This window comes from Patella vulgata, chromosome 1 (assembly GCF_932274485.2).
Source record: "Patella vulgata chromosome 1, xgPatVulg1.2, whole genome shotgun sequence".
Lineage (NCBI taxonomy): Eukaryota > Metazoa > Mollusca > Gastropoda > Patellidae > Patella > Patella vulgata.
Window position 1 is genome coordinate 87,011,056 of NC_065879.2, and position 27,403 is coordinate 87,038,458.

The 27,403-nt window shown below is 36.1% G+C and overlaps 1 protein-coding gene across 1 annotated transcript in view; it reads right to left on the bottom strand.

Annotated features, from left to right (window-relative positions):
• Positions 1-1,941: 1,941 nt before the first annotated feature.
• The window catches only part of LOC126808843 (intermembrane lipid transfer protein VPS13B), a 25,515-nt gene continuing 53 nt past the window's right edge, over positions 1,942-27,403 (bottom strand). The window contains exons 2-15 of the mRNA XM_056099078.1: positions 16,717-17,519; positions 15,007-15,118; positions 14,276-14,393; positions 13,398-14,127; positions 11,904-12,044; positions 10,428-10,586; positions 9,351-9,497; positions 8,701-8,969; positions 7,694-7,844; positions 7,261-7,427; positions 5,422-5,606; positions 4,767-4,936; positions 3,738-3,874; positions 1,942-2,149 (exon numbers count right to left, since the gene is read on the bottom strand). Of these exons, the coding sequence (XP_055955053.1) occupies positions 2,015-2,149; positions 3,738-3,874; positions 4,767-4,936; positions 5,422-5,606; positions 7,261-7,427; positions 7,694-7,844; positions 8,701-8,969; positions 9,351-9,497; positions 10,428-10,586; positions 11,904-12,044; positions 13,398-14,127; positions 14,276-14,393; positions 15,007-15,118; positions 16,717-17,519 (3,424 nt within the window). The 3' untranslated portion in view covers positions 1,942-2,014. The remainder of the gene's footprint in view (positions 2,150-3,737; positions 3,875-4,766; positions 4,937-5,421; positions 5,607-7,260; positions 7,428-7,693; positions 7,845-8,700; positions 8,970-9,350; positions 9,498-10,427; positions 10,587-11,903; positions 12,045-13,397; positions 14,128-14,275; positions 14,394-15,006; positions 15,119-16,716; positions 17,520-27,403) is intronic.

The following is a 27,403-nucleotide window of genomic DNA, read 5'->3' on the forward strand; positions in this document are numbered from 1 at the left end:
CTATTCATATTATCATCTGTTCCAACTTAATCATATCACAAATATAACATAACTGAAAGTTACGAGTAGTCCAGATTCTGAAGATTCCGAATTACAACATCAATCAGCGGTTCCATCATATGATTTGCGTTGAATTAACATTAGATAATCCGGGCCTTCAATCATTGGTCCCGTCACACGATTTGCGTTGAATTAACATTGGATAATTCAGCCTTCAATCAGTGGGTGTTAACCGACAAGCAATCACTAATCAATTATTTGTGATCATAATTAGCTCTAAAATTTAATAATCTCTTGTAAAGAGAGAGCGCTTGGTATTTGATTTGAGTTTCTCACATCAAATACACACTTGGCAAACCTCTGCAGATTTCGGAACTCTACATCTAATACTTCTGGCATAATTGCGACAATTGAGTATTCCGACATGCTGTCTTATCAGGCATATTGTATCGATCCCGTACCATGTCGGAATTGACAAGAGTCCACTGTATTTAGGTAAATCCAAAAACAAATGAAGACTCTTTTCGCGTAAAAGGCAAAACAGACTTTTAGACGAGAATCTTTGACGCGAGTAGAACGACGAGTGGGTTTAATTACAACTTCAAAATGATGTTAAATACGAATCATAATTACCACTACAACAACTGACTTCAACTTTTCAGCTAAATTAAGGTCAAATAAAGGGTACGATGGACGTAATTGTTCGGGAGGCCATTTCAGAAGGGCCTTGGTTTGATGTGACTCCGATCATTTTTACTTGAAATTGATTGTTCCACAGAAAGCTTGTACAATTTGCTACCAGATGGCGCCATTAACTAGGGTTTGTTGAAAAAGTGACTTAGATCGTTCATCCCCGGGGCTCTTCAAATGTTTATTAAAATCCTATCTTTTTTACCTACCTGTCCGAAATGTAGAGTCTGTTGAGTATCATTACATACAATATAATGTGAAAATATTGGTGTACATTTCATCTCTTCTTTCTTTAATACCTAATTTAATATATAAAATAAAATGAAATGAAACGTCCTACTGCTCTGCTCCAACTGGGTTAATGAAGATTGGCATACACAATACAGAGTGTTATGAGGAAAATTTGGCAGGACAGCGGCATGTTCTCTTACATGTGTACATGAAACCTAGACGCCCCCCCCCCCCCACACACACACACACAAATGACAAGGGGAAACCACACAGGAGAATACTGATGAACTTTTTTGGCCAACACCTCCAGGTTAGCGGGTCAATCGCAGCTCCGTCATAAAGCTTTGAATCAAAACCATGCCAGTTGAATCAATAACAGACCTTATGATCAATGGCCCACTCACACCCCTGTTATCAAGACAATAAGTTTGAGTGGATGTAACTTACCGGAAGCCATGTTTGTAAAGAAGTATTAATAGTATGTACTGTTCCTTTACCAACTTGTATTTTAACACTTTCACCTCGACTGTTTACTTCATAAACTCTTGGCTATAATATAACACATATATAACTACTTCATATAAACTCTCAGTTATAATATAACACATATATATATAACATACTACTTCATATAAACTCTTGGCTATAATATAACACATATATAACATACTACTTCATAAACTCTCAGTTCTAAGCATTACAAAGGAGTTGACCAATCAGTCTCCATAATACTAAATGCGAGAGAGAGAGAGAAATGGGTTTTAACGTCCACTCAACACAAACTAGGTCATTTTGGGACTAACATATGGTTCAATTTTATTTCAATAATTCGCCTGTGCGTAGGGATCTTTAGCAGTGGGAGGAAACCGGAGAAAACCCACGAGGTTGGATAGGCGCCCCTACTCCTTTTCACGTACAATCGGGGAATGGAAACAACACCAGTTGCCTCAGTGACAGGCCTTATGATACAACGCGCATGCGTTACCACTTGGCCACCCAATTCATCACCCTTCCCCCGGAGTGCATATCATCAATGGATAAACAGACAAACTACCCAATACAAAGCACTAGCTCATCAAGCAAAATGAAATAATTAGACTAGAAAGGCCTTGCTTACCTTTTCTGTATGTAATAAGTTGACATCTGCTGTTAATGTGTTGGCCTGTAAAACTGGTATCATTGTTAAATTCTCAAATTCTACCACATCAACATTAACGCTACATCCAACCTTAAATACAAATTATAACATTAACACTACATCCAACCTTAAATACAAATTATAACATTAACACTACATCCAACCTTAAATACAAATTATAACATTAACACTACATCCAACCTTAAATACAAATTATAACATTAACGCTACATCCAACCTTAAATACAAATTATAACATTAGCTCTACATCCAACCTTAAATACAAATTATAACATTAACGCTACATCCAACCTTAAATACAAATTATAACATTAGCTCTACATCAAACCTTACATACAAATTATAATATTAACACTACATCCAACCTGAAATATAAATTATAACATTAACACTACATCCAACCTTAAATACAAATTATAACATTAACACTACATCCAACCTTAAATACAAATTATAACATTAACACTACATCCAACCTTAAATACAAATTATAACATTAGCTCTACATCCAACCTTAAATACAAATTATAACATTAGCTCTACATCCAACCTACATCCAACCTTAAATACAAATTATAACATTAGCTCTACATCCAACCTTAAATACAAATTATAACATTAACGCTACATCCAACCTTAAATACATATTATAATATTAACACTACATCCAACCTAAAATATAAATTATAACATTAACGCTACATCCAACCTTAAATATAAATTATAACATTAACACTACATCCAACCTTAAATACAAATTATAACATTAACGCTACATCCAACCTTAAATACAAATTATAACATTGGCTCTACATCCAACCTTAAATACATATTATAATATTAACACTACATCCAACCTTAAATACAAATTATAACATTAACGCTACATCCAACCTTAAATACAAATTATAACATTAACACTACATCCAACCTTAAATACAAATTATAACATTAGCTCTACATGCAACCTTAAATACAAATTATAACATTAGCTCTACATCCAACCTTAAATACATATTATAACATTAACGCCACATCCAACCGTAAATACATATTATAACATTAGCTCTACATCCAACCTTAAATACAAATTATAACATTTACGCTACATCCAACCTGAAATATAAATTATAACATTTACGCTACATCCAACCTGAAATACAAATTATAACATTAACACTACATCCAACCTTAAATATAAATTATAACATTAAAGAATACAAATAATAATCTGCTCTCTGGCCAAATGAAATGAAGATGAAATGGGGTTTAACGTCCTACTTTTCTCCACCGACTGGGCTAATGAAGACGAGCGTACGCTATGGTTTTTCATTTCCACCACAAATGGAAACCACGCGGGAAAATCCTGAGGAATTTTGTCAACCAACGCCGAGAGCGAACTGAAGACCACATGGCTCACTTCTGAATATGACACCTGGCTCCCGAGTTCACAAAACATTCTCACACTTCAGTTAAGAATTTCCTCAACTTTCAATCACTGTTTATGAGAAATATCTTTGATCCAGAGAAAGTTTTATAAAGGGCTATATTTTAGTTAAAATAAGACGAACAATTTTGAGTAAATTCTTAACTTAAGTCTGTTAATGCTTTGTGAACTGAGGGCCTGACTTCATCAAACAGTAAGACTTAAAACTACCTGAACAGATGTACGTTTCTGTAAACCTTCAATGTGATTGGCTGTTGCTGTTAAACCATCCAATCGTATGACAGCAAATTCTTCTTCTGTTACTTCATCAGGGATGAAGTGGAATGGCTTTAGTTTATTTGGAATGTCTGAAGTAAATAATCAAAGATCATAAGATATCGCAATTCCTCTAGGAGGGGGACGGCAATACTATATACCGGAAAACACTGGAAAACAACTGGAAAACAACCGGAAAACAATCGGAAAACACCGGAAAAAAAACGGAAAACAACAGAAAAACACTAAATACCGGAAAACACACTAAATACCGGAAAATACCCTAAATAGCTAACCTGGAGACTGGCACCCTAAATAGGTAACCGGGAGCCTGGTCCTCTGTGTGCCTGGGTTGGGGTTAGGGTTAGTTTCCGGTTTATAGTATAGCCCTTCTCCGGGTTACCTATATAGGGTGGTTTCCGGTATTTAGTGTGTTTTCCGGTATTTAGTGTGTTTTCCGGTGTTTTCCGGTATTCAATATAACATGGTGTTTTCCGGTAGTTTTCCAGTGTTTTCCGGAGTTTTCTGGTATATAGTATAGCCCGGAGGGGGATGGATGGCCGAATGGTTTAACGTGTGCTTTAGATCATAAGATTTGTTATTGAGTCAAGTGACACGATTGTCAGATACCAGCTGGGAATCGAAACCAAGCCATGACGACTCAATGACAGACCTTACGGTCTAAAGAACAGTTAGAGCATTAGGCCACCCTATTGTCCTGACATTAAATTTACCTTTATTAGTATATGATGATATATATATATATATATAGACTGGGACTGAACCTCTCTCCCCTCTTTCTCTCCGTCTCCCTCTCTCTGGAAGGGGGGTTGGATGGCTGAATGGTTAGCGTGCGCGCGCTGTATCATAAGGTCTGTCATTGAGTCAACTGGCGTGGTTTCGAATCCCCGGTTGTACGTGGCAAGGAGTAGGGTCGCCTGTCCAACCTCGTGGGTTGTCTCAGGATTGATCATCAATTCTTACCTTTATTAGTATATAATAGATGGTTATATAGACGTAAATCTACAGCTGATAAGATGAGTGAGAGTTGATAGACAGGAATAAGACTAGGTATAAAACAGGTGTCAAGTTTAATACAACCTAATAATGATGTAGGTAATATTACAGCTTCTTCTATACTTATATCTTCTTCTCTACAAATATATACATCAACAAATGATTATATTACTAGCTTTAACTCTACAAATATACACCAACAAATGATTATATTACTAGCTTTAACTCTACAAATATACACCAACAAATGATTATATTACTAGCTTTAACTCTACAAATATACACCAACAAATGATTATATTACAAATTCTTCTATACTATGACTTACTGGAAATCTGAGGTAGTAGCTTTAACAATGACTTACTAGATATATGAGGTAGTAACTATGACAATGACTTACTAGATATATGAGGTAGTAACTATGACAATGACTTACTAGATATATGAGGTAGTAGCTTTAACAATGACTTACTAGATATATGAGGTAGTAACTATGACAATGACTTACTGGATATTTGAGGTAGTAACTATGACAATGGCAATGACTTACTAAATATTTGAAGTAGTAACTATGAAAATGACTTACTGGAAATTTGAGGTAGAAACTATGACAATGACTTACAGAATATTTGAGGTAGTAACTGTGATAATAATTCTCCACATCTGTGACGATATCAAATCTCTTGTATTACGTGGATGAACGGCTGGTAGATCTAGACTAGTAGTCTCGCTCTCTGAGAGATTAAACTTGGTGTAATCCATAAACTGTCGAGTTGCTGTGTCCCAGTACTGTAATACACTTGACACCTATAAAACATAACACTTATATTATACTGTAATACTCTAGACACCTATAAAAACATAACATTTATATTATACTGTAAGACACTCGACACCTATAAAACATAACATTTATATTATACTGTAATACACTAGACACCTATAAAACATAACATTTATATTATACTGTAATACACTAGACACCTATAAAACATATATTATACTGTAAGACACTAGACACCTATAAAATATAACATTTATATTATACTGTAATACACTAGACGCCTATAAAAACATACATTATACTGTAATACACTAGACACCTATAAAAACATATATTATACTGTAATACACTAGACACCTATAAAAACATATATTATACTGTAATACACTAGACACCTATAAAAACATATATTATACTGTAATACACTAGACACCTATAAAAACATATATTATACTGTATTACTCTATACACCTATATAACATAACATTTATATTATACTGTAATACACTAGACGCCTATAAAAACATATATTATACTGTAATACACTAGACACCTATAAAACATACATATACTGTAAGACACTAGACACCTATAAAACATAACATTTATATTATACTGTAATACACTAGACGCCTATAAAAACATATATTATACTGTAATACACTAGACACCTATAAAAACATATATTATACTGTAATACACTAGACACCTATAAAAACATATATTATACTGTAATACACTAAACACCTATAAAAACATATATTATACTGTAATACTCTATACACCTATAAAAACATAGCATTTATATTATACTGTTGTGGGAAGTTGGCTGACTGAATGGTCTAACACTTGCGCTGCCGATTACAAGGTATGTCATTGAATGATTCCAATCCCACACTTGTCAAGATGTAGGGTTGCCTGTTCAACCTTGCATGTTTTCTTCCGGTCCTCCCACTGCTAAAATAACATTGGTGGTAGACTGAATAACACATGACTGATGGTTAACATTTACTTGATGTGTTATAGTATATTGTGTGTTACCGTGGTGATAGACTGTATAACTCATGACTGACAGTAACAATTACTAGATGTGTTATATTATCTTGTGTGTTACCGTGGTGATAGACTGTATAACGCATGACTGATGGTAACACTTAAATACTAAATGTGTTATATTGTCTTGATGTGTTATAGTATATTGTGTGTTACCGTGGTGATAGACTGTATAACTCATGACTGACAGTAACAATTACTAGATGTGTTATATTATCTTGTGTGTTACCGTGGTGATAGACTGTATAACGCATGACTGATGGTAACACTTAAATACTAAATGTGTTATATTGTCTTGTGTGTTACCTTGGCGATAAGACTGTATAACACATAACTGATGGTAACACTTACTTGATGTTATAGTATCTTGTATGTTATCATTGTGATAGACTGTATAACTCATGATAATGGTAACACTTACTTGATGTTATAGTATTTTGTGTGTTACCGTGGTGATAGACTGTATAACTCATAATTAATGGTAACACTTACTTGATGTGTTATATTATCTTGTATGTTATCATTGTGATAGACTGTATAACACGTGACGAATGGTAACACTTGAGCAACCAGGCTGTTGGATATTCAGCGCTTTATAAATAGATTATTATTATTATTACTTACTTGATGTGTTATATTATCTTGTGTGTTAAATGGTACCGGTGATACAGAGATGGACTGTATAACACGTGACTGATGGTAACACCATGTCATCATACCACCATTACCATTGGTCATTTTACTTTTACTAAATATAATCTCTCCACCACTTGGATGTATATCACTACCATCTACAAAATATCATATAATAAATATATAGAAAGAGAGAGAAATGGGGTTTGATGTCAACTTGACACAAACAATGGTCATTTCGGGACTAACACATGGTTCAATTTTATTTCAATAATATGTTAGTGCGTAGGGGTCTTTAGCAGTGGGCGGAAACCAGAGGACCCTGTGAAAACCCACGAGGTTGGACAAGCGACCCTACTCCTTGTCACATACAACTGGGGAATCTGCCCCCCCTCCCCCCAATTTCTAAGAAACGATATATTACCTGGAGCTGATATGTAAGCCAAAGAACCAGATTTAAAATCATCATAAGTGACATCTGATATAAATACTGCTTCCTCATCAATAATATTAACTTCTTCTACTACTACATCATCACAAGATGGGGTCTTAACGTCAGATGGTCCTTTTAACCTCTGAAATATCCAAAATATTAAATACCATAAGACAATTTATTTTTATCATTATTATTATTTAACTTAATGTCGGTGGGGAGTCAAAAGGTCATATCTAGAACACCCCATATACGACATTTAGAAACAGTATCTATAAAACCTCTTTTTATTGGCTTAGAAATATGACAAACAGATGAAAAGATGTGCAAGAAAATTCTCATTCTGAAGAAGCAAAAAAGTGAATTTTGCAAAATATGCCAGATACGACCTTTTGACTCCCCACCAACAATATGCTAAACAAGTAATTTATGCAACAGGAAACTAATGGAACCATAAAATTCAAAGTGTATATAAACAAATTAAATCTATACTATTATTAGTGACTGTTGTTTTGACTTGTTTGTTCAGGGTTGGTGGTTAAGCTAAGACTGTCCCGAGGCGGAAATTTGGTGTACAGGAGCAGCTCTGACCAGGGAGCAACATGGGCCAGGTGGCATTCGGACTACGATGTCCGGTTTTTGAATTATACTACTTTCAACCGGTGCAGCACCGGGTCATCCGCTAGTTTCTGATATACGACAAATTCATCACAACATCTCATATAAATTCAAAACGGCTGATGCTGACTGAGATAGGCACCAGACTTCAGTGAGTTTATTAACAGATCAATGAATGACGTCTTTGCGCAATACATATTTCTGTTTTCACAGAATGTTTATACAAGCCCGTAACTAAGCACGCCCCTGCAAAACATTTCGCCCCCCACTGTAAAAAAAAAAAAAACATAAATAAAATTGATATATATTGTCCGTCAATTTTACAGAACACTTTCCGCCCCCCTTGTTGTCCTGAGCTAGTTACAGCCCTGTGTTTATACCTTATTGCCAGATAAAAATCTCTTGATGTTGTTCACCACAGCTTCTAAACACAGGAGATGTTCTTGTCCGAAATTCACGGTTATCAAATCTGTTTCCATGGCAACTAGAGTTTTGGGAATGTTTTGATGTCCGCTGTGTTTTGTCCAATAAAAGATGGTTTCCAGGAACAAGGAAGTTGGCCCTAGTAACGGCAGACATCTTGAATTATAGACAGTTGTAAGTAGAACATCTTTAACGTGATATCGGCCTGTTATAGTTTCTATGGCACCTGAAACAAATTCAAGAATTTAAACAACAGGGGCCACAGTGGATTTTATTTAACATATCTTGAGAGAGAGAGAGAGAGAGAGAGGAATGGGGTTTAACATCCACTCGACATAAACTAGGTCATTTCGGGACTAACATATAGTTCAATTCTATTTCTATAATTCACTTGCGCGTATGGGACTTTAGCAGTGGGAGGAAACCGGAGAGCCCTCAGAAAACTTAACCAGGTTGGACAGACGACCCTACTCCTTGTCATATACAACCAGGGAATCGAAACCACGCCAGTTGACTCAATGACAGACCTTACGATACAGCGTGCACATGTTAACCATTCGGCCATCCAACCCTACCTTCATTCTTAAAATTTTAATTTAGTACGAACCTGTTGAGTTATGTTGAAATTCTGAATCAACTCTAATTCTAGACGTGGACATGACACAGCTGGCAGCACCACTATTAGGTACAGTTTCCATGGTAACAACAATTTGCTCCGTGACAACCTCAATATGATCAATATGGGACAAAATACCTAAATAAGAATTGGATAAAGACATTTATTTTTATAGCAACAATGTATCATTTTTATTTTTCGCAAAAATATTAAATGTCTCATGGCTAATATGGACTCAAATTGATTATTTGACATTTAACTAATGGGGTATTAGGTAAGATTATATAAACAGTTGACAGTTCTCGCTATAATAGTTAAAAAAATAGATAATGAAAACAAAATATGCTGAAAATTTCAGTCAAATTGCTTCACTCTGAATCAAGATATTAGCCATTTGATTTTATGCTAGTCTTGGTCGTCAATACTGACGTTGATATGATAACAAACAAAGTCTTGATCATCCATTTTTACGTTAAATTATCCATCACAAAATGTATTCAAATCCAGTAAATATCGCAGTCTAACAATGGCATCAATAGTTATAGGTGTCTTTAGCAGTGGGGGGAAACCGGAAGACAAGGAGAAAACCCACAAAGATGGACAGGCGACCCTACTCCTTGTCATGTAGAAGCGGGGAATCGAGACAAAACCACTTGACTCAGTGACCTTATGATGCAAGAACATGTGTTAACCATTCAGCCACACAACCCCGCTCAAGACTTTAAACATTACAGTCTTCATTATTATACCAATCTGGTAATCCCCCAGCCAGAAATCATGCCATACGGTTAGATCTATTTCAGTAGCTGCAACCTGCAAATTTTCTCAAGTTCACAAGATGTAAACAGGGCTAGCGCTAACCCTAAACCTAATCCTTACCCTAACCCACAATCCTATGCAACAATCACATGCCCTAACCTGGATTACATCTCGTGACCTTGGGGAAATCTGCCGGTGCCTTCTGAAATAGATCTGACCCATGCCATACTTGACATTGTCTCCTCCCCAGACCCCCCCCGCTCCTCTGCTCAGATGAGAGATTCGTATCTGATTGGCTGATAGACTTACTTGGTGTTGTTACATCTGATGATGGTGCCTGCTCACTTCTGTCTTTATTTGTTTTTACTGACATCAGAGTTATCCCCTCTATGAAGTCTTGAACTTGTTGTACTTTCTGTAAATCTATATTAGCTTTCAATGGTCTCTCTAGGCGTAACATTACACATGCTGAAAAAAACAACAAAAATAATTAGGGTTTTTTATTATGATTGCTTACAAGAGAGAATTTTGCAAGTTCTGTAATTAGAAACTACTGCTAAGGAATCTTATAGTTGTGTAATTGTACTTGGTATTGCGACTATTCTGACGATATGAAAATGAAATGAAATGGGGTTTAATGTCCTACTGTTCTGCACCGAGAGTTTAACATCCACTCGACACAAACTAGGTAATTTCGGGACTAACACATGATTCTATTTTATTTCAATAATCCGCTTGCGCATAGGTGTCTTTAGCAGTGGGAAGAAACCGGAGCGCTTGGAGAAAACCCACAAGGTTGGACAGGCAACACAAACTAGGTAATTTCGGGACTAACACATGATTCAATTTTATTTCAATAATCCGCTTGCGCATAGGTGTCTTTATATAGCAGTGGGAACAAACCGGAGCGCTTGGAGAAAACCCACGAGGTTGGACAGGCAACCCTACTCCTTGTCAACTACAACCCAGGAATCAAAACCACACCAGTTTACTCAATGACAGACCTTATGATACAACATGCACGTGCTAACCATTCAGCCATCCAAACCCCCTAGGTCGGGAAATATAATATAAATCCATTTAAATACCAATCTGATTAAATGATTATATCATCGAATGGCTGTGATTTTGAATGGATTAAAACCCAATTTCCATTTAATCATTTAATGCAAAAATGGATAATCAAGACTTTGTTTATTATCGTAGCAATGATACTTGACAATCAAGATTATATCATCTAAACTTCAAACATTCATAACTTCGACTCAGTATAAAGTAATTTAACTGAAATTTTCAATATATTCACTCTTCATTATCAGTTTCCATTTTTCAACTATCATATAATAGAGCAGCCAAATCATACATAATGTATCTGTAACAAAGTCTAAAAAAAATGTTACAGAAAAATACCAGTCTGATTAAAACACAGATCCTATTTCGTTTCGTTTTAATAGTTTAAAATTTCGTTTAACTTTTCTTTACTACACTAGGGTCTGGAAGAGTTCTTATCATTGACGTGTTCTGAATAGTGTGAGGTATTAGTCAATGAAACGGTCTGTTACGGCGAGCTTTAGGCGTGTTTTGCATGGAACTGTGGGTAATCCACTAGTAACATCAATGCTGATTGGTTAATCAAATGTCTGACGTCATAGGGTCAAAAGCGGCTTGTATGACCTCTGACGTGACCTATCGCTACAACCGGTCAGATCTTCATGTAGTGTAGGCCATCTAAGTATAAAAAAAAAACGAAACGAAATAGGATGTTTTTTTAATTTAGAGACCTACCTGGTTCTTGTAAGAAATCTTTTATCTGTACAGTAAAAAGACAAGGTGGTATTCCAGTCTTTAGATGTGGTTGTCCAGGCCTTGTTTCGACCCAGTACAGACTAAAATCAGCGCAATCGGGAATAATCTGACTTTCACTTACTGTAATGAAAAAATAAAAATTACACAAAAAATCGTAAATAACGCCATCAATTTATATTGTTCGTTCGATACACAGAGAGAAAGCGAGATAGACAGAGATGGGGTTTAACGTCCACTCAACACACAAACTAGGTCATTTCAGGACTAACCTATGGTTCAATTTTTCATTTCAATAATCCAATTGCCCTTAGGGGTCTTTTACCAGTGTCAGGAAAATGGAAAATCGGGAAAAAGCGCATGAGGTTGAACAGGCAACCCTGCTACTTGTCCCATACAAGCGGGGAATGAAAACCAACAATCGACTCAGTGACAGATCATATGATACAACACCAATGTGTTAACCCTTTGGCCACGAGACCCCCCTCGATGCACAGAGAGAAATAGGGTTTAATGTCCACTCAACACTAACATATGGTTCAATTATATATCAATAATTCGCTTTAGCTGTCGAACTAAACTGGAGGACCTGGACAAAATCACGCCATTTGACACAATGATAGATCTGATGATCTAAAGCGTACGCATTAAACCCATTCGACCACCCAAGCCCCCACTTTTGATACAATTTGTTCCAAACAAGCTATTCACTGGATTTGATATTTGTTGTTTATTTCTTGCTATGTCTCACACTGATCAGCAGTGAATATTCGCTAGGCCGCGACAATCACTGAAAAGGATGACATCAATGCGACTTAATGAGCCACAAATATTAACTTTTTTCCTCCGAATTATTGAAATAAAATCAAACCATATGTTAGTCCCGAAATGACATAGTTTGTGTCGAGTGGACGTTAAACCCCATTTCTCTCTCTCTCCTCTCTTGTCTAGTCAGTTTTGTTTGCATACTAAAAGCTTTTTCTAATAGCAGTACTTAAATTTAATGAGTTAGTGAATATACATGAGCTAGTTCATCAGGATTTTCCGATGTGGTTCCCAATTGTCAGTGTTGCAAGATGGGAGATTCTGGGTACACATTAGCGTGCACGTAAAAGAACCCTTGACAGTTGGAATTCTAAATAAGAGTAGGCCATTGTGCCAATGTTCGGGCAAAATTTCCCTCATAGTACATTGTATGGCGTATGCCCGTCTTTATTAGCCCAGTCGGAGCAGAACAGTAGAACGTTAAACCCCATTTCATTCCATTACGTAAATTTACTAAGCTGGACAGCAACTTTGCCAAAGAATCCACAGTTGTACATTTTTTATGTTTTATAAACAATATTTTTATTCAGGATGTCTCAATGGGATTGGGGAACAGGCTTAACCTATGTAAAACCACTCTCCCTATACTACACCACTGTTATACATGAGCTAGGCCAGGGATATTCAACTCAGTTTCGTCTTCCGACTTACCTGGAATTAACAGCTGACTTTCGGAACCACGAATGATGATGTCATAGCAACTCATTTCAAATTTCTGACTGGAAGAACTACAGGCAAGAACTGTGTAAGGCTGAGCGATATAGACATACAGAAATGGTTTAATGCAGACGGTACCAGCCATAATATCATGATTGGATGCAGCGCTGTCTCGGTGAACTTTCAGGAATCCAAAATTCGTACTTGAATCTGACGGCTGTAAAATATTACTATCTACATCATCATCCCCATTCCCATTGGACGATAAGTTATCTCTCTTCCAATCAAATTTGGTTTTAGAGCCTTTAGCGGCACCATTTACAGTTTCTTCACTTTTAATTTTCACTGGATGGAAGTCGTCCTCTAAGTGTTTATGTGTGTACAGAGTACATGATATTCGGTCTGCCGTTAACAGAACTTCAAAGGGCGTGACCTTTGAACGGAGTTCAATATCAGATGACACGGAGGGCACCGGATGAGGTTGAAATTTGAAGGAATCATTCAAAACAGTTGAGATATCACTCTCTACCCCGCTATCAAAGGCGAAATCTTGATGTCGAGTCTTTTGGCTTCCAGTAGTAGATGTATTTGTCCTGTTTTTTGATTGGACTATTTGAACACAGTTTGTTAGAACAGTGCTGATTAGTTGAATCTGATTGGTGCTGATGTAAAGGTCAAGGTCACTTGTCACATTGACTTCCATGTTGAATCCACAGACCAGAATCTAAAAATAGATATTGTTGATTTAAATTAAACCATTAATGCTCATATCCAAGTATAAATAAATATAATATTATACCCATTTACCTGTTGTTTTCTACATTGATTATCCAGTTTCTTTTATCAATATAATATTATACCCATTTAATTACCTGTTGATTTCTAGATTGATTATCCAGTTTCTTTTCATAAACGATAGCTGGTGCTGCCACAACTTTAAGGTCAAAAGGTAACGCTACAGGAATCAGTTTTATATCTTCTTTATCTTTCCTACAAAATAAATAAATGTTGAAAATTGACTCATTCAAAAATATGACTGACAGATGAACAGAGGTGAGAGAGGGAGGGGGGGAGAGAAAGATTTATGGGGTTTAACGTCCACTCAACACAAACTAGGTTATTTCGGAACTAAAATATGGTTCAATTTTATTCAATAATTCACTTGCGCGTAGGGGTATTTAGCAGTGGGAGGAAACCGGAGGACCTGGAGAAAACCCACAAGGTTGGACAGGCAACCCTACTCCTTGTCACGTATAACCGGGGAATCAAAACCATGCCAGTTGACTCAATGACATACCTTGTGATACAGCGTGCACGTGCTAACCATTCGGCCACCCAACCCCTGTTTATTAATAGAGACTAGGTCATTTTGGGACTAACATTTGGTTCAATTTTATTTCAATAATTCACTTGCTCATAGGGGTGTGTAGCAGTGGGTATACCCGGAGAAAACTCACGAGGTTGGACAAGCGCTACTACTCCTTGTCACGTACAACCGGGGAATCGAAAACCACGCCAGTTGATTCAATGACAGACCTTATGATACAGCGCGCACATGCTAACCATTCGGCCATCCAACCCCCGTTTATTAATAGATACTTACTGTTGTAATGATAAACATGTATTCCATTCTAGTGCTGGAATCTGTACTGTAGAATATGTTGTATTATTATCTACATTCTTATTGATACACTCAATAAAATCACTCCAATTACCTATATAATATAAACAATTCACATTTTATACAATATCTGACCGTAATACTGAATTAGCCAATGGCGGTTAACACAAATTACTGAGACAAAGATAGGTTGCCAGGCAACGAAACATACGCCCACAGCAGCTAAATCGTTCGGACAGTCAACAAGAGTTCTCACATATTTTTATTTTTTCGGTAATGAAACATTTATAATACATTAAAATCTGATTAAGAGTAACAACTCATTAAGTAATTATTAGAAAATCATTAGAATTTGTTTGGTTTTTATAAAGTTCTGCCCCATGCTAACGTTTAGTATACGAAACATTTAATATCATGGATTAAATGTTCAAAATTCATTGAAAATGATTATACTTGTTCGTCTCAAGACCTTAAACTCTGTGTATCAATTTAAAGTCAATCGGATATTAACTCTAGCCTCTAGAGCGTCCACAAGAGTTTTTGAAGTGATCAAGGGCCATAACTCTGGCAGTAATTATCGGAAATCGCTGAAAATCAATAGGCTTCTTCGCCTCATGACCTTAAACACTGTGCATCAATTTAAAGTCAATCGGATTTTAACTTTAGCCTCCAGCTTGTGGACGCAAGACCGTCAAACCGACGCACGGACGGGGGTGATGACAATATACGACCACATTTTAATGTGGGCGTATAAAAATAATTCACATTTTTGCTCAAGTCAGATGACCCTTTAATCCTGAGTAAAATACTATCAAAAAATATTCATAAATAAAAAAGTTTTTTGTAAAGATTTAAATTTTCACATTATTTTTGGTCGAACCTGGGAGATTCCAGTCAATAATCTAGTGTCCCAGCAATAGCAGATGGCCTATACTTTTGATGGCCTATAGTACATGAAGATCTGGCCAGTTGTTTTGGTAGGTCGAGTTAGAGGTCATACGAGTGGCTTTTGACCCTATGATGTCAGACATTTGATTAACCAATCAGCATTGATGTTTCTAGTGGATTACCCACAGTTCTGTGCACCATATGCCAAAAGCTTGCCATAACAGACCGTTTCATTGGCTAATCCCTCGCACCGTTCAGAACACGACAATGATAACAACTCTTCCAGATCCTAGTGTAGTAAAGACAAGTAAAAACGAAATTTTGAACTATAAAAACGGAACTAAATAGGATCTGTGTTTTAACCAGATTGACATGCTTTGTAGCCTGAAATCCTCCTTTTTAACTCTAGAGTCTGGCTTGTTGCAGAAGTATGTATAGGAAGGGAGGTAACTGGTGAAAGATTTATACAGGGTTCCCGCGGCTTCGTCAAACATTTTTTCAAGGATATTCAAGGATAAATATACGTCAAATTCAAGGATTTTTAAGGACATTTTTTACCCTAAAGTTACAATTTTTCATCTTAAAAATAACCAAAACATTACCAACTATCGTTATAATCTCATATTTAAAAGGAATTGAAGATATTTGAAACAAAATTAAGGATCTCAACTGAAATTCAAGGATATTTTCCTATTTCCGCGAAATTCAAGGATATTCAAGACCTTGAAAATGAAATTTTAAATTTAAGGATATTCAAGGATTTTCAAGGACCGCGGGAACCCTGTTATATAATATTTGACAAACCTGTACACATGGTCAATCCTTTAATATCCACCTGATATTGCCGATCTTCAATACATGAACTTGGATGCTGGTTAAAACCATTCATCACGGCCCAGTCATACATGTCTTTCCTGATTGGATAACGAGGTAGCGGATTATCGGCATGCGAATTAATACTGACGGAATTTAACTGCACCACTAAAAGATCGTGATTCAAGGTCGACTGATTGTTTTTGGCGTCTGCTGAATCGGCGCTGAACGTCTGCTCTTTTGTCTTCACGTCTGCTTTTGGCAGAAAAATTCGCAGGTTACTCAAATTGATATAGAGTAACGGAACCATGTGGGCAGCCAGAAATGTGATGTCGTTATTTACGGGAGTAGCGGCAGACATCTTTCTTGTAGCAGACGCTGTCTCTATATTTTTCCCGCCCTTTTCAAAAACAGTTATGAGAGATTCTAGGACAGGAGGATAAACTATGACGTCACACGGGTCCATTTTGAGACAAATTTCCGAGATATACTTATGGAAATACAATTCACATTGACCAGTGGCATTGTCCATTTGAATAAAGTTTGGGACATCAACACCTTGTTTTTTTAAGCGTTTGTTGTTGTTTTTGCACAGAGCACGAGTAAATGTTATCGACAGGAAACCATGAGTTTTGTCCCTTTGTACTGCATCATGGGTAGGAAACAGAGATATCGGTGGTACTTCCGAACTCCAGAATTTATTGGATACAATATGAACGTCACGTGACAGTTCGCCTAGACAGGACATAAGGATCCCTTGACAGCAACCAGTACTCCATGATTTCTCTTCTTTTCTACAAAAATAAAATTAAAGTTTTGCGTAAGATTTTCATAGGCCATAACAATAAAATCAAAGTTTTGCTTAAGATTTTCATGGGCCATAAGAATGGTCTATAAGACAACTGCTCAAGAAAAGACAGGTTGCTATGCAACAAAACATAGACCCACATACAGCAGCAAAAATCTACCTCATACATACATATATAAATCTGAAGATCAATGCTGGACGACGGACAGGGGCAACATTAATTGACCATATTTCAACAGAAAAAAAAGTACCTCAAAACAAAACTAACTGACTTTGTCAAAATAGATACCAAGACTTACGAAATGTGCATGGGAGAATTTTGTACAGACAACAACATTACAGCCTTTCAAAAGCCAAGGGAGTTACAGATAAATTTGGTTTAACATCCACTCTACATAAACTATGTCATATCAGGACTAACATATTTTATTTCAATAATTCGCTTGCACATACAGATCGTTAACAGGGGGATGAATCCTGAGAAAACACATGAAGTTGGACAGGCGATCCTACTCCTTGTCACATACAAGCGGGGAATCGAAACCACACCACTTGACTTAGTGAGAGGCCAGTGACCACTGTGGTCACTAGATTTAACATCCACTCGACAAAAAGTAGCTCATTACGGGACTAACATATGGTTCAATTTTATTTCAATAATTTGCTTGCGTGTAGGGGTCCTTAGCAGAGAGAGAGAGAGAGAGAGAGAGAGAGTGATCTTACTGTTTTTGATAATGGTTGATGTTGACTGTATTTAGTGTTATTTTAGTTTTACTATAAATCTTCTCCACATCAACAGATAGAGTTAAATCTTCTAATACCAGGCTCACACAACTATCTATAATAAACAGAGAGAGAGAGAAATGGGGTTTAACATCAACAGAGAGAGAGTTAAATCTTCTAATACCAGGCTAACACAGCTATCTATAATAAACAACAAACATACGTGTCAATATTTACAGATAAAAAAAGTTGTATCACTACATTGGGCTGGTTAAGTTTAACTAGTTCTCATAGTATAAAATTAACTTATTTTTAAGATGTTACATGCATTAATAAAGAAATTAAGTGAAACTAAAGGCATCCAATCGTAGCTAAAAAGAAACACATCTGTATATCTCAACATTTTTAGCTATGTTACCAAAGAGCTAGTCTCTAAAATGTCCGCAAGCAATGCCTTCTTTCCAATCCTAAATGTTTGACTGCGAATAATTCTTACCTGTATCTGGAGACATTAAACTGTAAAAATTGACGGATATTTTGGGAAGAAGTAGTTGGGTCCACAACGTTAACTTTACGTCTGTATCTGACGTATCACTACCCGATGAGTCATGTAGAGGACTATCACTTCCTGATGCATCTTCGGACATCTCTAGCACCACGTCCTCGTCACATGATATACCACTTTCTGCCTTCTTTTTAGGAGAGCTGTGTTGCACTTCTTTCGTGACCGAACTTTTCTCAATGTGTAGATTTTTAATACAGAAGTTGACGAGTTTGGAAGAATTGTTGATCAACGTCAAAACATTCTTGAGCACTAAATTACTGAAGGCAATCTGTGAAAACAAAATAAAAAAAATCAACAGTTTTTTTAATAATGAGATTCTAAAAATCAAAGACATACCGTAACTAACAGAGAGAGAGTGAGATATATAAATTATTATTGAGAGAGAGAGAGAGAGAGAGAGAGAGAGAGAGAGAGATGTGATTTAACCTCCACATGACATAAACTAGGTCATTTCGGGACTAACATATCGTAGACCATAGTGCCACTGCCCGGGCAAAATTTCCCTCATAGCACACTGTATGGCACATATGCCCGTCGTTAAACCCCATTACATTTCATTTCTTTATTACCTGTCTTCTGATTGGTTACTTTATTACTTGTCTTCTGATTGGTTACTTTATGACCTGTGTTCTGATTGGTTTCTTTATTACCTGTGTTCTGATTGGTTTCTTTATTACCTGTGTTCTGATTGGTTACTAACCTGTTTTTGCGATATCGATAATGATAATGGATTAACATCTACATGTAGACATAAACCAAGTGTAGATATATTCTGTGAAGTGGGTGTTGTATAGGTACAGGATACGGCTACCGTAGATTTTATATCTAACTCTCCTAATATGGGCAGACATGTTGTGTTGTCATGGATACTATAAACAGTTAAGTTAGATATCTGTACATTCCATGGTAACTTATCACCTGTATATAGAAAAAGAAGTGGGGTTTAACATCCAATTAACTCAAAATAGATCATTCGGGACTAAAATATTGTTCAATTTTACTTCAAGAATTTGCGTAGGGGTCTTTAGCAGTGGGAGGAAATTGGAGGAACTACAGAAAACCCACCAAAACTTACTCCTTGTCACGTACAAAAGGGAAATCAAAACCACGCCACTTAAATCAATGACAGACCTTGTGATCTAAAGCACAGGCATTACACCATAATTTTTGTACTTGTATTTTATTTTTTGTATATTGTATGCTGTCCTCAAAAGACGTTTTAACTGCAGGTGCCCCCCCCCCCCCCATCGAGTACTATTATATACTCACCTATAAGAGAACCTTCTAACATCTGTATAGGTACAGGTTGTAATACAGTCATATGTTTAAGATCGGAACTATGTATAGATATTGTAGGTAGATATATAACTAATAGTTGCTTTAATCGGTGGTCCAATAAACCTGTATTTATATTACTAGATATATCCATACTAGGTTCATCAAGATTCATCGTTTCATTCGATAAATACAATATACTACTCTTTACATCTACCTGAAAGAGAGAGAGAGAAATGAGGTTTAACATCAACTCAACACAAACTAGGTCATTTCGAGACTAACATATACATATATATATAGAGAGAGAGAAATGAGGTTTAACATCAACTTGACACAAATTAGGTCATTTCGAGAGTAACATATAGAGAGAAAGAAATGGGATTTAACGTCAACTCAACACAAACTAGATCAGTTCGAGACTAACATATGATTCAATTTTATTTGACTGAATTGCATGGCATGGGGTTGAGGTATGTCATAGTTCTGTCAATCCCGACAATGGATGTTGTGTTAGTAGAATCGTGATATAATTAAACTCAACAAATATGTTTCAGCTGTCATGGTTGGTTATAGCCTGAATTGCTCTTTCACTTGATTGTTACTATTTTTGGGATTTAGAGAACTGAATTCCCAAACATTCAATCCAGTATCCTCTATGGAACTTGGGCATATTCTGGAACATTCAACCATGGAATGTGGGCATTTAAATATGTCAATAATTACCTGAACATTTATCTTTCTAAAGAGAGGAAACCAGTTGGCCCAGAAAGATGTTCTCTCCTTGCTTTCTATACTTGATTCTATAACTGAACTAAGTGTATTTGGTGAGATCATCTGGGACTGTGTTAAAGGTTTAGAACTTGTCTGTTGTGTAACTGAGCTACTCGATGGTAGAGATACTGAAATATAAAACAACAACTTTACCATTGTACCAGACAATACCAGGCGTCGATGCAGGAGGCAGGGGATCCAGACACCCTATCAGGAGTTCCAGGCCCCGAATTACATTTAAAACACATTTTTATACTTCCAAATTTCATTTTACTTGTCTTTACAACACTATGATCTGGAAGAGTTGTTATATAACAGGCCTTCTAGTTGATGTGAGGAATTAGCTTATGAAACGGTCTGTTATGGTGGGTTCTTGGCATGCTCTGCACGGAATTGTGGGTAAACCACTAGAAACATTAACGCTGATTGATTAATCAATGTCTGATGTCATAGGGTCAAAAGCCACTCATATGACCCCTGACACGACTTCCCAATACAACTGGTCAGATCTTCATGTTGTAGAGGCCACCAAAAGTATAAAAAACAAAACGAAATGTAGATTTGTATTTTAATCAAATCGGTTGTGCTCTGTCAAGCACAATGAAAATATGGGAAACACTTCTGAGCCAGTCAATGGGGAAATTTATTGTGGTCTGCATCCTATATATATTATATTTATATGGAGTAGAGTTACCTACCTTGTGAGATATTTTGTAAAGGCTAGGCTGCATGAGCTAAAGCTATATCTACTTGGAGTTTGGCAAAGAGTCCAGAATTAAACTCAATAGGGAAATTAATTGTGGTCTGCATCCTATATATGGATTAGAGTTACCTACCTTGTGAGATATTCTGTAAAGGTGAGGCTGCATGAGCTAAAGCTATGTCTACTTCTACTTCTTTAACTTTGGTAGCCAAGGTAACAAGATGTGGTGAATAATCCAACCATGATATCAATCCCGGGTCAGCATATACAGCAAATCCTTCCAAACCAAACAACAACACTGCTGGTGCTGAAATAATTATAAGATCTGCTTACTCACCATCTTCCTTTCTTGCACACTTTCTTACTAGCTTACATATTAATAAACTCAGTTAGGATATTAATCAGAGTCCTCCCGATATGCTGGTTAATATGATACCACATACATGGGTGTGGGACACAGCAACGGAACATAATGGGCGAACATACATACACACACACATACCGTACATATACACTTTGATTTTATTTATATAGATATCTTATTATGGGTATTTGTACCTTATGATATATGTGTCTGTATTTTAAGTTGTTTAATGGTCTCGAGCTTAAGACATTGCGCAACTCGTGACTAACATCACTTGTGTTGTTTCAATATATTACTTAATGTCTCGCTCTCGACCATTAACCCACACATGATAGGGGTATTTTTACCATGTGATATATGAATATTATAGGGGTATTTTTACCTTGTGATATGAGTATTATAGGGGTATTTGTACATTGTGATATGAGTATTATGGGTTTTTGTACCTTGTGACATGTGCATTGTGGGTATTTGTACCTTGTGATATATGAGTATTATAGGGGTATTTGTACCTTGTGATATATGTGTATTATGGGCATTTGTACCTTGTGATATATGAGTATTATAGGGGTATTTGTACCTTGTGATATATGAGTATTGTGGGTATTTGTACCTTGTGATATATGATTATTTGTACCTTGTGATATATGGGTATTATGAGGTATTTGTAGAGTCAGAACCAGAACATCATCTGTTATATCAGCACTCTGTAGATCTTTCTTTATTAAAGTATCATATTTCTCGAGATTGCTGGTATCACTGGGACCATATAATATAGGCATCACTCTTGTCACACCTGAATCTGTCAATAAAATATCATTTATCAATATATAACAACTCCTGTCTTTTATATAACAAGATATAATGACAAAAAATATCACTGGTAATACAAATAATTATAAATTGATATGAATTAGCTATAGAGCTAAATTTGGAATGTTCATATCTATCAATCTATTGTTTAAAGATTCATCATGTATTATCAGAGTCATCCGATGCCATCGAGAGTTGATTATGGTCTTGTCATGGTAATAAATGTCTAATTAATAGTTTATGTAAGGCCTAAAGAAAGACCTGCAATAGGCAGATTTAGCTCTTGCATAATGTATGTTTCAGAAAGAAAATTCAAAGAATAAAGATTATCTTTATGGTTGAAACAAATGAGGCTTAACGTTCTAATTGTCTGCACAAACCTAACAAAAGATGACATGTGTACCTCATGTGCTAGGAGGGAAATCTTTAATTAAATGTAGTCACAAAATGGTTAATATTCGACAATAGCAATGAAATTTCACTTATTGAGAATTCACATAGCTATATATCTCACCTTTGGTATATAGAACTAGCTGTAATGAAGAGAGTCTACCAGTATAACAATCTACTAATGACGTTCTACACCGTTTTACTTCTAAACCATTCATAGTTACATCAACCACCGGTATAAACATTGTACCTATAATATAAACATAGTTATCTTATATATAAACATAGTTACATCAACCACTGGTATAAACATTGTACCTATAATATAAACATAGTTATATCAAGCGCTAGTATAAACATTGTACCTATAATATATACATAGTTATATCTACCATAGTTATAAACATAGTTATATCTACCACTAGTATAAACATAGTTATATCTACCACTAGTATAAACATAGCTATATTTACCGCCAGTATAGACATAGTTATATCTACCACCAGTATAGACATAGTTATATCTACCGCTGGTATAAACATAGTTACATCTACCAATGGTGTAAACATTGTTATTTCAACCACCGGTATAAACATAGTTATATCTACCGATGGTATAAACATAGTTATATCTACCACCAGTATAAACATAGCTATATCAACCACCAGTATAAACCCTAGTTATCGTGTCTTACCTGATTATGGTATTATAGTTAACCCTAGTTATCGTGTATTGCCTGATTGTGGTATTATAGTTAACCCTAGGTCTCGTGTCTTACCCCTGATTGCGGTATCATATATATAGTCAACCTTAGGTCTTGTGTCTTGTTAACCCTAGTTCTTGTGTTTGTGGTATCATAGTTAATCCTAGTTCTTGTGTCTTACCTGATTGTGGTATCATAGCTAACCCTAGTTCTTGTGTTTGTGGTATCATAGTTAACCCTAGTTCTTGTGTTTGTGGTATTATAGTTAACCCTAGTTATTGTGTCTTACCTGATTGTGGTATCATAGTTAACCCTAGTTATCGTGTTTGTGGTATCATAGTTAATTGTGTCTTACCTGATTGTGGCGTAAAGATATCATCTAGAAGACTATCGTGTTGATATTGGTTTAATTGTGGTATCATAGTTAACCAGCTAGATATTTGACGTACTAGTAATATGACTGTAGCTTTAGTTAGACTAACGGATAACTGATTTAATTCTACTGTTGTTTCAGTTTCAGCTATACTCGAACTAGACCTGCATAAAAATATATAGTAATATTATACTGTAGCAAATATACTAATATTATAACAAGTGAGAGAGAGAGAGAGAGAGAGAAAGCTGGGGTTTAACGTCCACTCGACACAGTTTAGTTTTGATATTGGACTAAACAGTGTTTCTTACACTACACCGTAGCAAAAACTGGGCGTTTTTTGATGAATCTTGACTGCATTTAACACATTCTGAACGGCAATCTATTAACTGGATACGAGTAGTAAATTCTAGATGGTAAACTCAGTTTCTTTCCTTTTTTTGTCAAATCTGAATGATACCCGATCCCTAGTGAAAGTTGAATTCCTTTAAGAAATTACATACCAGTATTTAGGTAACGTCAACTGTTGTATCTTAATAATTGGACTACAAGGGGAGATAACTGTATGTAAATGGGATGTAGTTCCATCTGCATCTATCTTCTGTAAACCAGCATGAACATCAGAAATCTACAGTTATAACAAAATACAACATTAGCTTTTTATTCTATTTCAATAACAAAACCAGACTTTATCAAAACAAAACATTTGAAATTTAAAGGTCATGACTTGTTGGACATAACAAGACTACCTGCAACAATCCTCCTTGTAATAGTGTGGATCGAAACTGGGAAAGTTTCGGCCCATCGGTCAGGCGTTAAATTCTTTCACTTCTTTCTGTCATCCATCAGTAGAGATTTGTTAATGATTCATTTGTATTATCAATACTTGCTTATTCCTTATCTAAGGGAGATAACTATTATTTGATACACTCTCTCGAATAGTTTTTGAAATTATGTTCTGCTCTTAAACTGGGCTAATGAAGACGGGCTTATGCCATACATAGTGCTATGAGGGAAATTTTCACCAGACAGGGGCACTATTGCCTATTCTTATATCAAATTCCAACTGCCAAGGGATCTTTTACGCCAATGTATACACAGGACCTCGGTTTTCCCTATCATCTGAACAACTAGACAGCTGTCCTTGTCTCGCCTTCCATCCTGCACCACTGACAAGGGGGAACCACGCCGGAAAATCCTGATGGAAAATGACACTCAAGGCTAGCGAGCCAGTGCCTTACCCACTCCAATAGAGATTACTTTTGATTATATATAATTGCAATTCAACACACCTCAGCAGATTCCGGTACCCTACATCTAACCTCCGCTTTTTGACTAATTCTGCTATTGGAACTACTTTCAAGTTTCCCGATTAAAAATGGCAGCGCCCATGAAAACACCTGTGAAGAGTGTTTGTTTTTCTTTCAAGTTTATCTGATTTGCAACGAAAACTCTACACACTCTTCAAACGACGCCATTTTGAGAACTTCTTTCTAAAAGCGTCAAGTTTTCCCAAGAAGTAAACCAGTAGCCGCATCACAATTGTATGGGTGTAGCTACATATCACTTACCGTCCTACAGCCGAGGTTAGATGTAGGGTACCGAGGTTTGCTGACGGTTTGTCAAGTGTATAGTTGCTAATTTTATTTCTGTGTTAGCTTGTGTGTTGGGCAGTTTAATAAAATTAATACATACCCATTAAGAGAGAGAGAAAGACAGAGGTTAATGACCAATGACACAAACTCGCTCATTTCGGGACTAACGTATGGTTCAATTCTCTAACGTAAAATAAATATACCAACCTGTATTAGAGTATGTGAGTGACAGTGATGTAGAAGATTACTCGATGGATTCGTCAGGTTGCTAATCATTCGAACTAGTTTCCATGGATACATAGGTATTGTGACTTTAAAGTCAAACCTTGTAGCAGACACACAAATAGATGGAAGTGAGCAGGCTTTAACTTTTGATTTCGATTCCTGGAGGAAAAAAAGAAATTTTAGAGGATTTTTATTTCAGAGAGCATCTTTGTATTCAAGATTCAACAATTAACCTATTCTTATTTGAAAAATGTGGAGGAGAAATGAAATGACGTCCTACTGTTCTGCTCCGACTCGGCTAATGAAGACAGACATACGCCATACAGTGTGCTATAGAAAAATTATGCCTAGACAGCAATGATACAGCTTATTCTTATATTGAATTTCAACTGTCAAGGGTTCTTTTACAAGCACGCCAATGTGTAACCATGACCTTGGTGGTTCGTCCCAATTCTCTATGAGCAACAGTATTTTGTAATACATCAACTGATTTTGATTTTTCACGTATTTCCCTACCTTATTTTTTTTATTTGGTTTATATGATTTCTTGGATATATTCCATTTCTCGTGTTCCGGTACCACGGCAACAATAACCGGATGTAGTAATGTAACCTGCGTACATCGTGTTGGTATAAATTCATCCAATGATTTGATGTCATCATCTGATAACGTTAATCGCTCCTCTTCGCGTTCACCTACAAATAAAACAGAATCACATAAATGTCTACCAAAATGAAATGAAATGGGTTTTAACGACCTACTTTTCAACTCCTACTGGGCTAATGAAGACGGGCATACACTATACAGTGTACTACAAGGGAATTCCAACTTTCAAGGGATTGTTTACGTGCACACCAACTTGTACAAGGGATTTTGGTTTCTGTCATATTGTAACGACTAGACCAGCAGTGGGTCGGCTCACCAGACCCATCTGAAAATTTATGAGTAATTTTATCTCTAAATGAAATAAAAAATCGAAATTGTTTATTGTTGGGCCCTAACTCTAAACAGGGGTTACTCTCTGTTGGATCAATAATGTTTGTAGGTCTATTTATAGCTGGCAGCATCACTCAATGACTGGTTGCCTAATTGACGTCACTTGACGTGGGCCTACATTATTGTTTGATTTGTTGGAATGCTTTTTTTTCTCTTTGGATGGAGAGAGAAAGAAATGCGTTTTAAGGTCCACTCAACACAAACTAGGTCATTTTGGGACTAACACATGGTTCAATTTTATTTCAATAATTCGTTGCGCGTAGTGGGAGGAAACTGGAGGACCCGGAGAAAACCCACGAGGTTGGACAGGCAACCCTACTCCTTGTCATGTACAACCGGGGAATCGAAACCATGCCAGTTGATACAGCGTG